The sequence below is a fragment of the Aedes aegypti genome, unplaced genomic scaffold (genome assembly GCF_002204515.2).
Source record: "Aedes aegypti strain LVP_AGWG unplaced genomic scaffold, AaegL5.0 Primary Assembly AGWG_AaegL5_hic_scaff_1871_PBJ_arrow, whole genome shotgun sequence".
In the NCBI taxonomy this organism is placed as follows: Eukaryota; Metazoa; Arthropoda; class Insecta; order Diptera; family Culicidae; genus Aedes; species Aedes aegypti.
The window spans coordinates 145,137-156,082 of NW_018735347.1; the positions used below are offsets into that span (position 1 = coordinate 145,137).

The following is a 10,946-nucleotide window of genomic DNA, read 5'->3' on the forward strand; positions in this document are numbered from 1 at the left end:
CTACGATTCACTGGATTTTTCTCCAGTAGATCCAGTGAGCGCAGTTCTGCTAGTATAAATTACCTACGTAAGTGTTTAAAGTTTTCAATTAAATATTTGTTCTATAAGTGAACATGTGAGCCACAATTCGATTCGGTATTTGTGTTTTACGCACTTAAACAGGAAAGCTTACTATGATGTCTTCATGACATCAATGAACCTTATCCCATATATACTGTTTCCGCGATTCCAATTAGCGTCCCTCATGGAAGGATAGGTGCGTAAGTGTAATTGGGAGGCTCAATTTTTTTGTTCAATTAGCCTTAATCATGCGGTTTTAGGGCCGGGCCCTTTTTTCCCATAGTAGTTCCAGGCTTCATTGATTTTTGACGAAATGGAGATAAATACTATGCAATAGTTACTCAAATATGATTCCACACTAAGCAGATTAATATAAAATTCAACTCGCCGTTTTAATATTAAAACTATTGATAAACAATCAATTTACTTTTGAAAACAACTTTTTTTGTCGAAAAATTTAGCCCATATGCTACTTTGTTTGTTCAAGTACTTTTTTTAAACTTTTGAGAATATGCTTCTGTTCTTTGCTAGACAGCCTCTTATTCAATATCGATTAATTTTCTATGTAAAGTTTTTAACGTTTGCTATCTTTTTTCCAGAACTACTGAAAACCTTCTGCATAGACTCTTTGTCTGTATAGCAGGAGTCGCCGATCAATTACAAACCAATTTTGCTGCCGACCTACGCCAAATGCTAAAAAGTGTGTTCATTATAAATTCATCACCTCCGGAACCGGAAGAGCCACCAGAGTTAGCACCGACGTCAAGTGATAAACCAAAGGAACCAGACCCAACGGATTTGTTTGAATTTCGTGCTAGCGAACAGGATGTAATAACTCCCGGTCAAAACAGTGGAGGGTCGAGTCAAAGCATTTATTCAGCAGAGGAAGTAAATCCAGAAGATCCGCATGACTCTGTTTTTGGATCTCCGGGCACTTCTCCCATACGAGCTTCTTCTGCTCCGCGCACTATGATGACTACTGCAGAGAGTGGAGGTGTGACAGTTAATGTTTCTGTTTCGGTTGTTACCGGTGGTGGCTCTAGCTCCAGTAGGAATGTCCAAGAACGAAGTGTTAGTTTAAGTGAAACGTCGATTGTGGTCGAAAACAATGGTGGAGCCACAGATTCCAATTTACGTGATAGCCACCGAAGACACAGTGCAATTGGGTCCAAAGGCGAGTACGGACGAAGTCGATCTAGTCCGAACAGTCCAGTGAATGGAACATCTGCTGAAGAACGCCGCATGCCGGAGGCACCTCCCCGTTGGATTCCAGATGGAGATGCGCCACGTTGCATGGCGTGTGCCTCTTCATTTACACCATTCAGGAGGCGACATCACTGTCGGAATTGTGGTGGGGTTTTCTGTGGCGTATGCTCGAGCGCCTCTGCACCACTTCCCAAATACGGATTGACTAAGGCGGTGCGGGTTTGTCGAGATTGTTATGTTCGTGAAGTGGGGACCTAGAGATTAGCAGCGCTGAAAAAACTCAATTCTTTTTAGTTAACTATTGTTGAATTTTTCACGTGACGAGTTCTTTTCTTACTGTGAGGTATTTGTTTTTACTAAAATGTAACATGTCTGTTTTATTTGTATTTTACAAAACATAAGACGAAGTAAAATTATCAAATCATGTTTTTACTGAAATTTACGCATCTCTTTTCAAAGCTATCCAATTTTTTAACTGAAGGATTTGTATAAACCAGAGTACCCGATTCTTTTTATCAGTGGTAATCACAAGAATGCTTTATTTAAAAAAAGGTGACCGGGATCATATTTCCCAAAGAAAACTCCAAAAAAAAAAAAATCATTGCAAAAATTAAAAAGAAAATGTACTTCTATTACATTGATTTAACTTATTCTTTAAAGTTTTCGCTTACATATTTTTTGGTTTTATTTTTTGATTATGTAAAATATAAGATGTTCTAAACTTAAAACAAATAGCTTCTGTTGCAATTATAACCGTTTGTGAAGGTGACAAATGTTAGATTGTAAGATTAGCTTTGATTGTGTTTTTTACGGTCCCTCTACAAAGTCCTGACTGAAAATTGAAACCCATCTTGTATCGTTTGTTCAAATTTTTCCAATCAGCTATGAATTCATCGATCATTAATCGTAGAAAATGTGAAAAATTCAGGAAACATTTGTGAAAACCTATGCAAAACGAATCTGGTATGCTTGTAACTTGCTTTACAGTCAAACCTCCATGAGTCGATATCTGAAAGGACCATCGACTCATGGAAATATCGAGGCGTGGAAACAAATGCCTTGGAAAACTGTTTGAGGGGATGGTCATAGTAACCATGAAATTTTGCTTTCAGTATGGTTCCATGAGTCGATATCGAGTCATGGAACATCGAGTCATGGAGGTTTCACTGTACTACGAACTTCGTAAGAATTGCATAATTAATGTGTTCACTTGAATATTTCCAGTTTACATTATGACCATCACAACTATTCGAATACATTTGACAATACAATTAAACCTCCATGAGTCGATGTTCCAAGACTGGAGATCGGCTCATGGAACCATACTAGAAGCGAAATATCATGGTCCCTCGAAACAACTTTCCAAACGATTCCTGTTCCATGAATCGATATTTCCATGAATAGATGGTCCCTTCAATATCTACTCATGAAGGTTTGATTATAGTATCTAATACGTATATACACTTGCAAAAGTTTGAGTACTAATTCTAATTTTCGAAGCATATCATGTTTTAATGTCTAATGCCTTAATTCAAACTAAATTTTGATTAACAATTTGTCGAAATATTCCTGGATCTATCCGTAAACTGTTAAGGGTTGGTATAATAATATGTTTTTCTAGAATGTACCACTTACTAAAGATAATGGCTTACAAGGTTACAATCAAATTCCTTCCATATTTTTGAAGTTTTTCATCAAATACAAAAAAAAAACCTCATATGTAGAAACTCGCATTGCAATTCAAGTGTTCAATATATGAAATACCCGCTTACAGTATATGTCATTCCTTTGGCAATCGGTATCAGAAATGTTTTTAATAAAGTTGTTTGGTCACCGTGCAATTTCATTTTTAGTTTTATAGTATCATGTTCCATACATCATCCAAACCATGTAACCCTGATTCTTGATCTAAACACAATAAACTTGATTCAATACATTCCTTCTCTAAATATTACAAATCATGTTAGTTAATCTGAAAGACTTATGTACAGTTACAGTGGTTTGCGACCATGGTAAAATTCAGTATAAATCATAAATTCATTGACCTAAATCCGTTCTGGAAGTAAGGATAGAAAATTAGCTTCAATTCATTTTATTCTGTTAAATAGCCGAAGGTTTATGTTGGAAAGAGTTATCTGAATTATAGTTGAAAAAGGATCATCTATTGTGCAACATAACACGCGTTAATTGAGCACATTTTTTGGCAAAAAGTAATGGAAATCTAACAAATATAACCTTATTTTTATCTAATCTAAAATGATAATGTGAATGCATAAAAATGCTGAAAACTAAAAATTAGAGTGATATCTTTTTTACGAAGAAAGAAAATGTTTTGTGTATACTTCGAATACAAGTTAGTTCAATAATTTTGTATATATGATGAAAACAAGAAAAAAAGAAAAGTGGTTGAATTTTCTTAAACTTAGAAAAATGTCAAAAGAAAAAAAATCTTGTACCATCAACTGTAGGTATATCTCAAACATGTAAAGGAAACGCATGTCAAATAAGTCAACGCCTGAAATCTGTAAGAGAAGAGGGTGAGTCATAAACTAAGATATATTGTGATTATGCAAGCATTAAAGAAATGAATCGTAAATGCAAAAGTACGAAAGAATTGCTAGAGCAGTTTAATAAAAAAAAGCTGAATATTTCATCAACAAAACCATTTGCCTTTTTATTTTTCTCATTCACTTTTCCTCGCAATCCGAAAGATTCAATTTTTATGTTTTATGTTCATATGGAAGAGAACTACTTGGGCAATTTCATGATTCATTTTGGCATGTGGGGGTTTTCTCCGCCGAATCCATTTGGAATAAAGCGCACTTCAATACGATATATATTTTTTTGTATGGTTTTTAGTTGGAGCTGCCTGACAGCTTAACTTGTCAAGGCTGAACCCTCGGTCTGGCTTTTGCCAAGTTTCCCCTCTGAAGGGGACGGACCTGGTGTAGGGGTTAGAAAACACGCCTCTCACGCCGAGGACCTGGGATCGAATCCCATCCCCGAGATAGTCACAAAAAAAAATCAGTGACGACTTCCTTCGGAAGGGAAGTAAAGCCGTTGGTCTCGAGATGAACTAGCCCAGGGCTAAAAATCTCGTTAATAAAGATAGAAAAAAAAGTTTCCCCTTTACCAGGACCAATTCTCAGACGGACTAGGCTATGGTGCCCACATGAACACTGTTTTTTATTAGTATTGTGACGTGGTAGTTTTTTAAAAACACCCATTTTCCCTTGCTTCTGAGAAAAGGAAGCATTGTGAAAATCAGCAGAATTTTTTGAAATAGTAGTGTAGTATTGTCATTACTTATACTGTCTAGTCGAAATGGTTTTGAAAAATTTGTCATTCAAGTGCTATTCTGATTACTCCTGTTTTTTACGTAAGATTAGAGTCTTAAATGTCAATTGTCGTCAAGTCTTAACAAAATTAGGCTGTTCAATAGTAGTTCTAGTTAATTTCAGGTCTTTACGTTTCTTTATCCTTAAAGAAAAAAGTCACTTTCCTTGTCTGTTCAACAATTTCTCAAAACTAGCAAGTGTACCCTAATGATCGATCTCAGCGTCTTACTTTCCATAGTCATTTTATAGTGAATATTTAAGAGTAAAGTTAGGCTTCTATTACAGTCTCCTACAAGATTCACCTTTCGGGTGCAAATGCAATACTTCACAACGCCTACTTTCTACTTGTAAATTTTGCGAAAATGAAGCTGGAATTAGATTATTTATACCGTTGTTACAAAAGAGGTATTTTTTTATGGCAATGTAAAAACCATATTAAAATAAGATTGTCGCCACTTATTTCTACTCAGTGAATCTACTAGTAATTTCCTCAGAGTAATATTCCCTACGTCGTATATGATTACGATGTGTCTAGCTAGCTAATAGGAAGAGTGGCTACGGATTAGCGTTGGGCAAATTTGTGCAAAACATCGATGTTACTGAATCGATTCACATTTGAACTGCTGAATCGATTCACCGATGTAATCGAATCCTTTGAATCGATGTTTTCGTATCGATTCGAATCGGATGAAAATTGACATTTATGAAGCTTGAAATGAGACCAAACACATTTGCATTCGATTTCAACAACTTTCAATCAAATCAGTTTCGAAAATCAATCGAACAGATTTACTACTTCAAGCTTAGTTCAAAATATGGTTTCTTCTCGACAAACACATTAAGAAATATTCAACGATTTCAACAAAATGAATCGAATGAAGAGAATCGATTCACCCGATTTTAGGTGTTCCATACGGTTCCGGGTCATTTGGCCGAATGCCATTTGGCCGAATGCCGTATGGCCGAACGCCATTTGGCCGAAAGGGTCATTTGGCCGAACGCCATTTGGCCGAATGCCGTTTGGCCGAAATTGAAAACAAAAGTGAACTACAGTTAGCATGAATTCATTATGAATTTCAAAGAACTTATTCAGCTTATTCATAAAAATAGGAAATATCATCATTGATATACATAAGCTTTTTAGTGTTAGTTGAAGAAACAGTCAGAGCTGAAAAAAGAACATCCTAAATGTAAGCAGCATTGAACCTATGCTAGTGGTGATAGTCACCAACAGATGTTTTGGCATCGCGTTTGAACTTTTGACAGTAACTGAAATAGTTTAAAACTTTTTCGTCCTTCTGCAGGATCGGCTTGCTTCGATCCCTCGAATCGTACTAAGTAATATATGTCATAGTTCTGACATCAACAAGTCTTGGCTTCTTCTTTTCACAACGGAGAAACAGTGTACTTCTTTGACGTAAGTGTTCACCGAGTCGTTTATTGCTATATTCAAGAAACGGTGCAGTGTTCAGTTCCCAAGTTGTAATTTTAATCTTGGAGGAGAATGACATCTCATCTACACTCTTAAAAATAATGAAAATCACTCCGAACGTAATTCGCATTATGACTGAATGGCACATTATGTAAGTGATGAAATGACGTAAAAATGGGTTCTCAAAGATGTATTGAAAGAAAAATGTAATTTTACATGATGAAGGACATGAAAACGATGCCGCTATGATTGACATTTCCCGAATCAGACACCATCGTATTTAAAATAAGACACAAATTCGCGTCATTTGGCTCGCTTCTTTTATGTGCATCCAAAAGACGTAGAATCGCATGATTTTTTCGGAGTGTGTAAGTTAACCCTTGAGCTAAAAAAAATATGTTTTGAAAAGAACGTATTTTAAGCTTTAATTAAATTAATTATGAAAAATATTTCCCTCATGAAAGGATAAATCTCTTATGAAAATTAAAATAAGTGCAATGCATATAATAATTAATTTCACCAGTACAACAACAAAGAATTGCCGATGATTTAAAGAAGGAAAAATTCCCAATTAAAATATAAGGTCAGTCATTGCTGATAGTAATGGAACCTGTATAACTAGAAAGAATAGCCTTTGTTTAAAGAAGGAAAAATTTCTGATGAAATCATTAAAAACTCTTGAAACCTTATTACACCATTGGTAATCCAGTGGCGAATCAATCATCACCTCAGAGTTTTAACGTGAAGTGTGGAGATCACAACTTCGTCCTGAATAAAAGGGTCGATGTTATCATTCTCTTGGAGCTCTTATATAGTGACAAACGTGACGTCCCGTCACATCATAAAAATCAACAAATTAATTAGCTTATCAGTTATTGGGTCACACTTATGAATCCTACACATCAGCGTTGTAGCAATTTGATTTTTTGTTCATGATTCGGCCAAACGGCATTCGGCCAAATGACCCTTTCGGCCAAATGGCATTCGGCCAAATGGCGTTCGGCCAAACGACATTCGGCCAAACGACATTCGGCCAAACGGCGTTCGGCCAAATGGCTGGACACCGTTCCATACATCGATTCAGAAAATCGATTAATCGGAAAGGAAACATCGATTTTCGGAACATCGATTCAAAATTGCCCAACGCTACTACGGATCGTTCAGGTTATCAAAAGGCAAACTGATCGTCACCAATAGTATTAATGTTCACTTCGGATAGATTAGTTATTTGAAATGGGCATCAATTCTATTAATGACGCAGAATGTCCGTTGGATCCCATCCGAGATATTATTGAGTCTATGCCATATAAATAATGACGCGGCTTCAAGCAAAAAAATGCCAAAATGTGATACCACCACTACAGGTTACGCCTTTGGTTTCCATCATATGGGCTAATGGATTATGCCCTTCCATCGCGGCAAGGTCGCATAACCAAGGGGTGGGCCAAAAGCGCACTTCAATACGACGCATATTGTGGGCTAATATTGGCCAGTAGCTTAACCTTTCGGTCGTCGCGCGAATTTTTGTAACGCGAGTAGTCGCGCGTTGTACTTTGTACAACACCCTTGGTTTTGCGAATATCCCAGCAGTCTGACCACTAGAAAGATGACGTCTTTGGCAAAATTGTTCAGTAGCTCAAGGGCTATCATTCTTTTAGCCAAGAAATTCGGGATTTTGCCACTAGGCGGCGATGGTGAGCATGAAACTTTCCTAAGTGCTGACCACTTAGGAAAATGGCGTATTCGGCAAAGTTGTTCGGTAACTCAAGGAATATCATTGTTTGAGCTAGCTGATTCAAAATTTTGCCACCAGTCGGCGCTAATGAGCATAACACATCTATTTCGCAAATATCTCAGGAGCCCAGGCTTTGCAGAATTCGCTCTCATTTGAGAATGAAGCACGATCAAAGCAAGCAAAGAAAAACATCCCATCGGTTGCGGTCCACGATCGTCATTGTATCGCAAGGTGTAACAAGTCTGATAAATGGAAGCAGCGAGCGAGAGCCCCAAAGAAAGAGCTATGATAAAACCCATTTTACTCGCTTGTTTACCGTTGGGGATAGGTGTTTTTCTTTACTGGCACAATAAACAATCCACGAACTTCCAATAGCAATAGTGTCCCCCAGGCTTGGAGCATGTTTAGAGGGGTTTTATCATACACTACTATCCCCCCAATCTGATCAAAGTTGTAGCAGTATACGATAAACAGTCTCTCATAATGTGCAGCATGTTATGATAGTTACAGAGAGCGATACGTGAGCGATTCTCTCAATTTTCTCAGGATTCAATCCCTGCAGGAGCCTGATCACTTAGAAAGATGGCGTCTTCGGTAGAGTTGTTCAGTAGCTCAAATTCTTTCTTTGTTCAATCCTTAAAGTTCGAGATTTTGTAAAATAATGATTGTCCCTGATCTTCTGAACAACTTTTTCTTCCACAAACCGACGCTAAAGATGCAATTTTTCGAATGCAGAAATTTTTGGATCCTGATCGCTTAGAAAAATGATCCTGAGATATTTTCATTACTAAGAAATATTACCCCTTCGGCAAGGTTGTTCATAAGATGAAGGCCTAAATGCAAGGAACCTCAAGCTTTAAAATTCGTTCAACTGGTGGCGCTATTGAGCATGCATATTTTGATTGCTAATATCTGAGGATCCCGATTACATCCAAATATAAACTCCTCGGTTCAAAAGTTTAGTAAGTCAAGTACAAACTTGTGATGGGCCACACTTGTTTGGGAATTCTTCCACTAGATGGTGCTACTCAGAGTCTATGAATGGAGAGTTGCGCGAAGAGTGAAACCAAATCTACCTATCGAACTGTCAAACCGTCTACCTATCGAGCAGCCCAGCAAAAAAGGTAGGGGCTGTTTTTGAAGACAAAGAAGAACAATCATTCAAAGAAGTCTCTTCGCGCAACTCTGTGTATATAGACTCTGGTGCTACTGAGTATGCTATATTTTCAACTCAAATTTCAAGGATCGTGATTGCTTAATCATGAAAATGAAGTCTTCAACTAAATTGTTTAACCGTTTGATTCGAAAACGGCGCTATTCAGCATGAAAATCCCATCAGAATGTACTACAGAATTTCAAGTACAGTCAAATTTCTAGTCGATACTCAAAAGATCATCGACTCATGGAACAGATATTCTTAAGAAAGCAGATAAAAGGGAGCATTATAGTAATTATGATTTTTTGTTTAAGTATGGTTTCATGAGTCGATACCGAACTATGGAACATCGACTAATACAGGTTTGACTATATTTAAAAAAATGACGATCAAAATCATTGCCGCGAAACGTGTAAGCCCAATGCTAAAATGACTTTGTTTGACCGATGAGCCAACAGGCGGCGGTAGTGTGTAAACGTCAAACATTACTGAAAACGACGCTAGCGCTGCAGCCTCCAGTTGGTTGCATATAAACGAATCGGTCTTTAAAAAAATGATCGATGGACACCTATGAGAGTGTGACGCCTTTTTGTCTGTGCTGAAATCAAAGAACTGTCAATGGTGGTTACAATTGAGCAATAGGCCAAATGATCAGTATCATAAGATGTTCAGAAAATTAAATGCTCACTGGCGCAGGGTTACATAATTCAAAATATAATTGCCAATAACATGTGAGCACTTTCCTTACCTAATAAATTTGATGAAGACGTCAAGTTTTAGAATAATTGGGAACTTGAGATTCTGTACTTAAAAAAAAATAAACCTGGAGCTCTTTACCTAGCCTGATGGAAATATTTGAATCTAGCAGCCCATTGCAATTTGAATTGAATGTGGAAGATTTTGAGTAGTTTATTTTACACTTAACACGTTGGTCCTTGAGATATCTGTGTTCGAAAAATATCATGCTCACTAGCGGCATCTATTGAAAAAATTTCGAATCAAGGAAGATCATCACATTTAGCCCTTGAACTACTGAACGACTTTGCCCGAAAACACCATCTTTCTAAAAAATCGGGATCCTGAGATATTCGTGATTTAAATATTGCATGTTCACTAGCGCCATCTTGTGGCAGTTTTTCTTGTTAGGTAGCTTATTCATATGTTAGTCCTTGACCTACTAAACAACTTTGTCGATCACATCATCTTTCTAGGTAATCAGGATCTTGAGATATCGGTGTTTGAAAAATTAAATGCTCACTAGCACCATCTGGTGGCAGAATTTCGAAACAAGCAGCCTATCACATGTTAGCCTTGACCTACTGAACAACTTTGCCGAAGATTCCATCTTGCTAAAAAAATCTAGGATCCTGAGATATTTGTGTTCGAGATGTTGCATTGGCGAAATGTCCACTATGTCGGTTCCCCCGGGGCACCAATCCGATGGCCACAGGAAGATGAGGAAACACCAAGGTGTTTTTTGTCCACTGACCAATTGGTACCGTTGTACTGAAGAAATTTGCCGAAGACATCCATATTCTATCTTGCCTAGCTTTGAATTTACTATCAAAATTGCTCCGCGTGTACTCAGTACACGATGCGACTGCTCGTGGACGGACCAGGTAAAAAAAAAAATTACACGAGCGGTCGCACTGGTGTACTGAGTACACGCCTTAAAATTTAGGTTAAAAACACGATGTTTTCGAATACTTTTCGTTGATTTTTCGAAAAATTTCTTCTCTACAAGCAAGAAGAAGAGTAGATCTTGGAATAGGACCAACAGCCGGATCAATTTGAAGGGATTTTCAACGCGTTTTCGACTTTTCGCAAAGTGCGTGTACTCAGTACACTAGGGCGACCGACGGTGGGTTAAGTATTGCTCATTACCTGTTGTGCCCCATTTATTTTGCGATAGATACATACGTCTCTGGCTGTGTCTATGTTTTCACATTATCACTATCGTCATCAATGGCCCATCAAAGTAGGTCGGCAGTTTAGTTTTCAACTAAACGTTGTGAAAGT

General features: G+C 37.4%; 1 protein-coding gene across 4 annotated transcripts in view; it reads left to right on the top strand.

Annotated features, from left to right (window-relative positions):
• The window catches only part of LOC110680809 (lateral signaling target protein 2 homolog), a 69,839-nt gene extending 65,911 nt beyond the window's left edge, over positions 1–3,928 (top strand). For all 4 annotated transcript variants that reach the window (XM_021856585.1, XM_021856587.1, XM_021856586.1 and 1 more), the window contains one exon: positions 660–3,928. In XM_021856585.1, coding sequence (XP_021712277.1) covers positions 660–1,524 — 865 coding nt within the window. In that variant the 3' untranslated portion in view covers positions 1,525–3,928. The remainder of the gene's footprint in view (positions 1–659) is intronic.
• Positions 3,929–10,946: the final 7,018 nt, after the last annotated feature.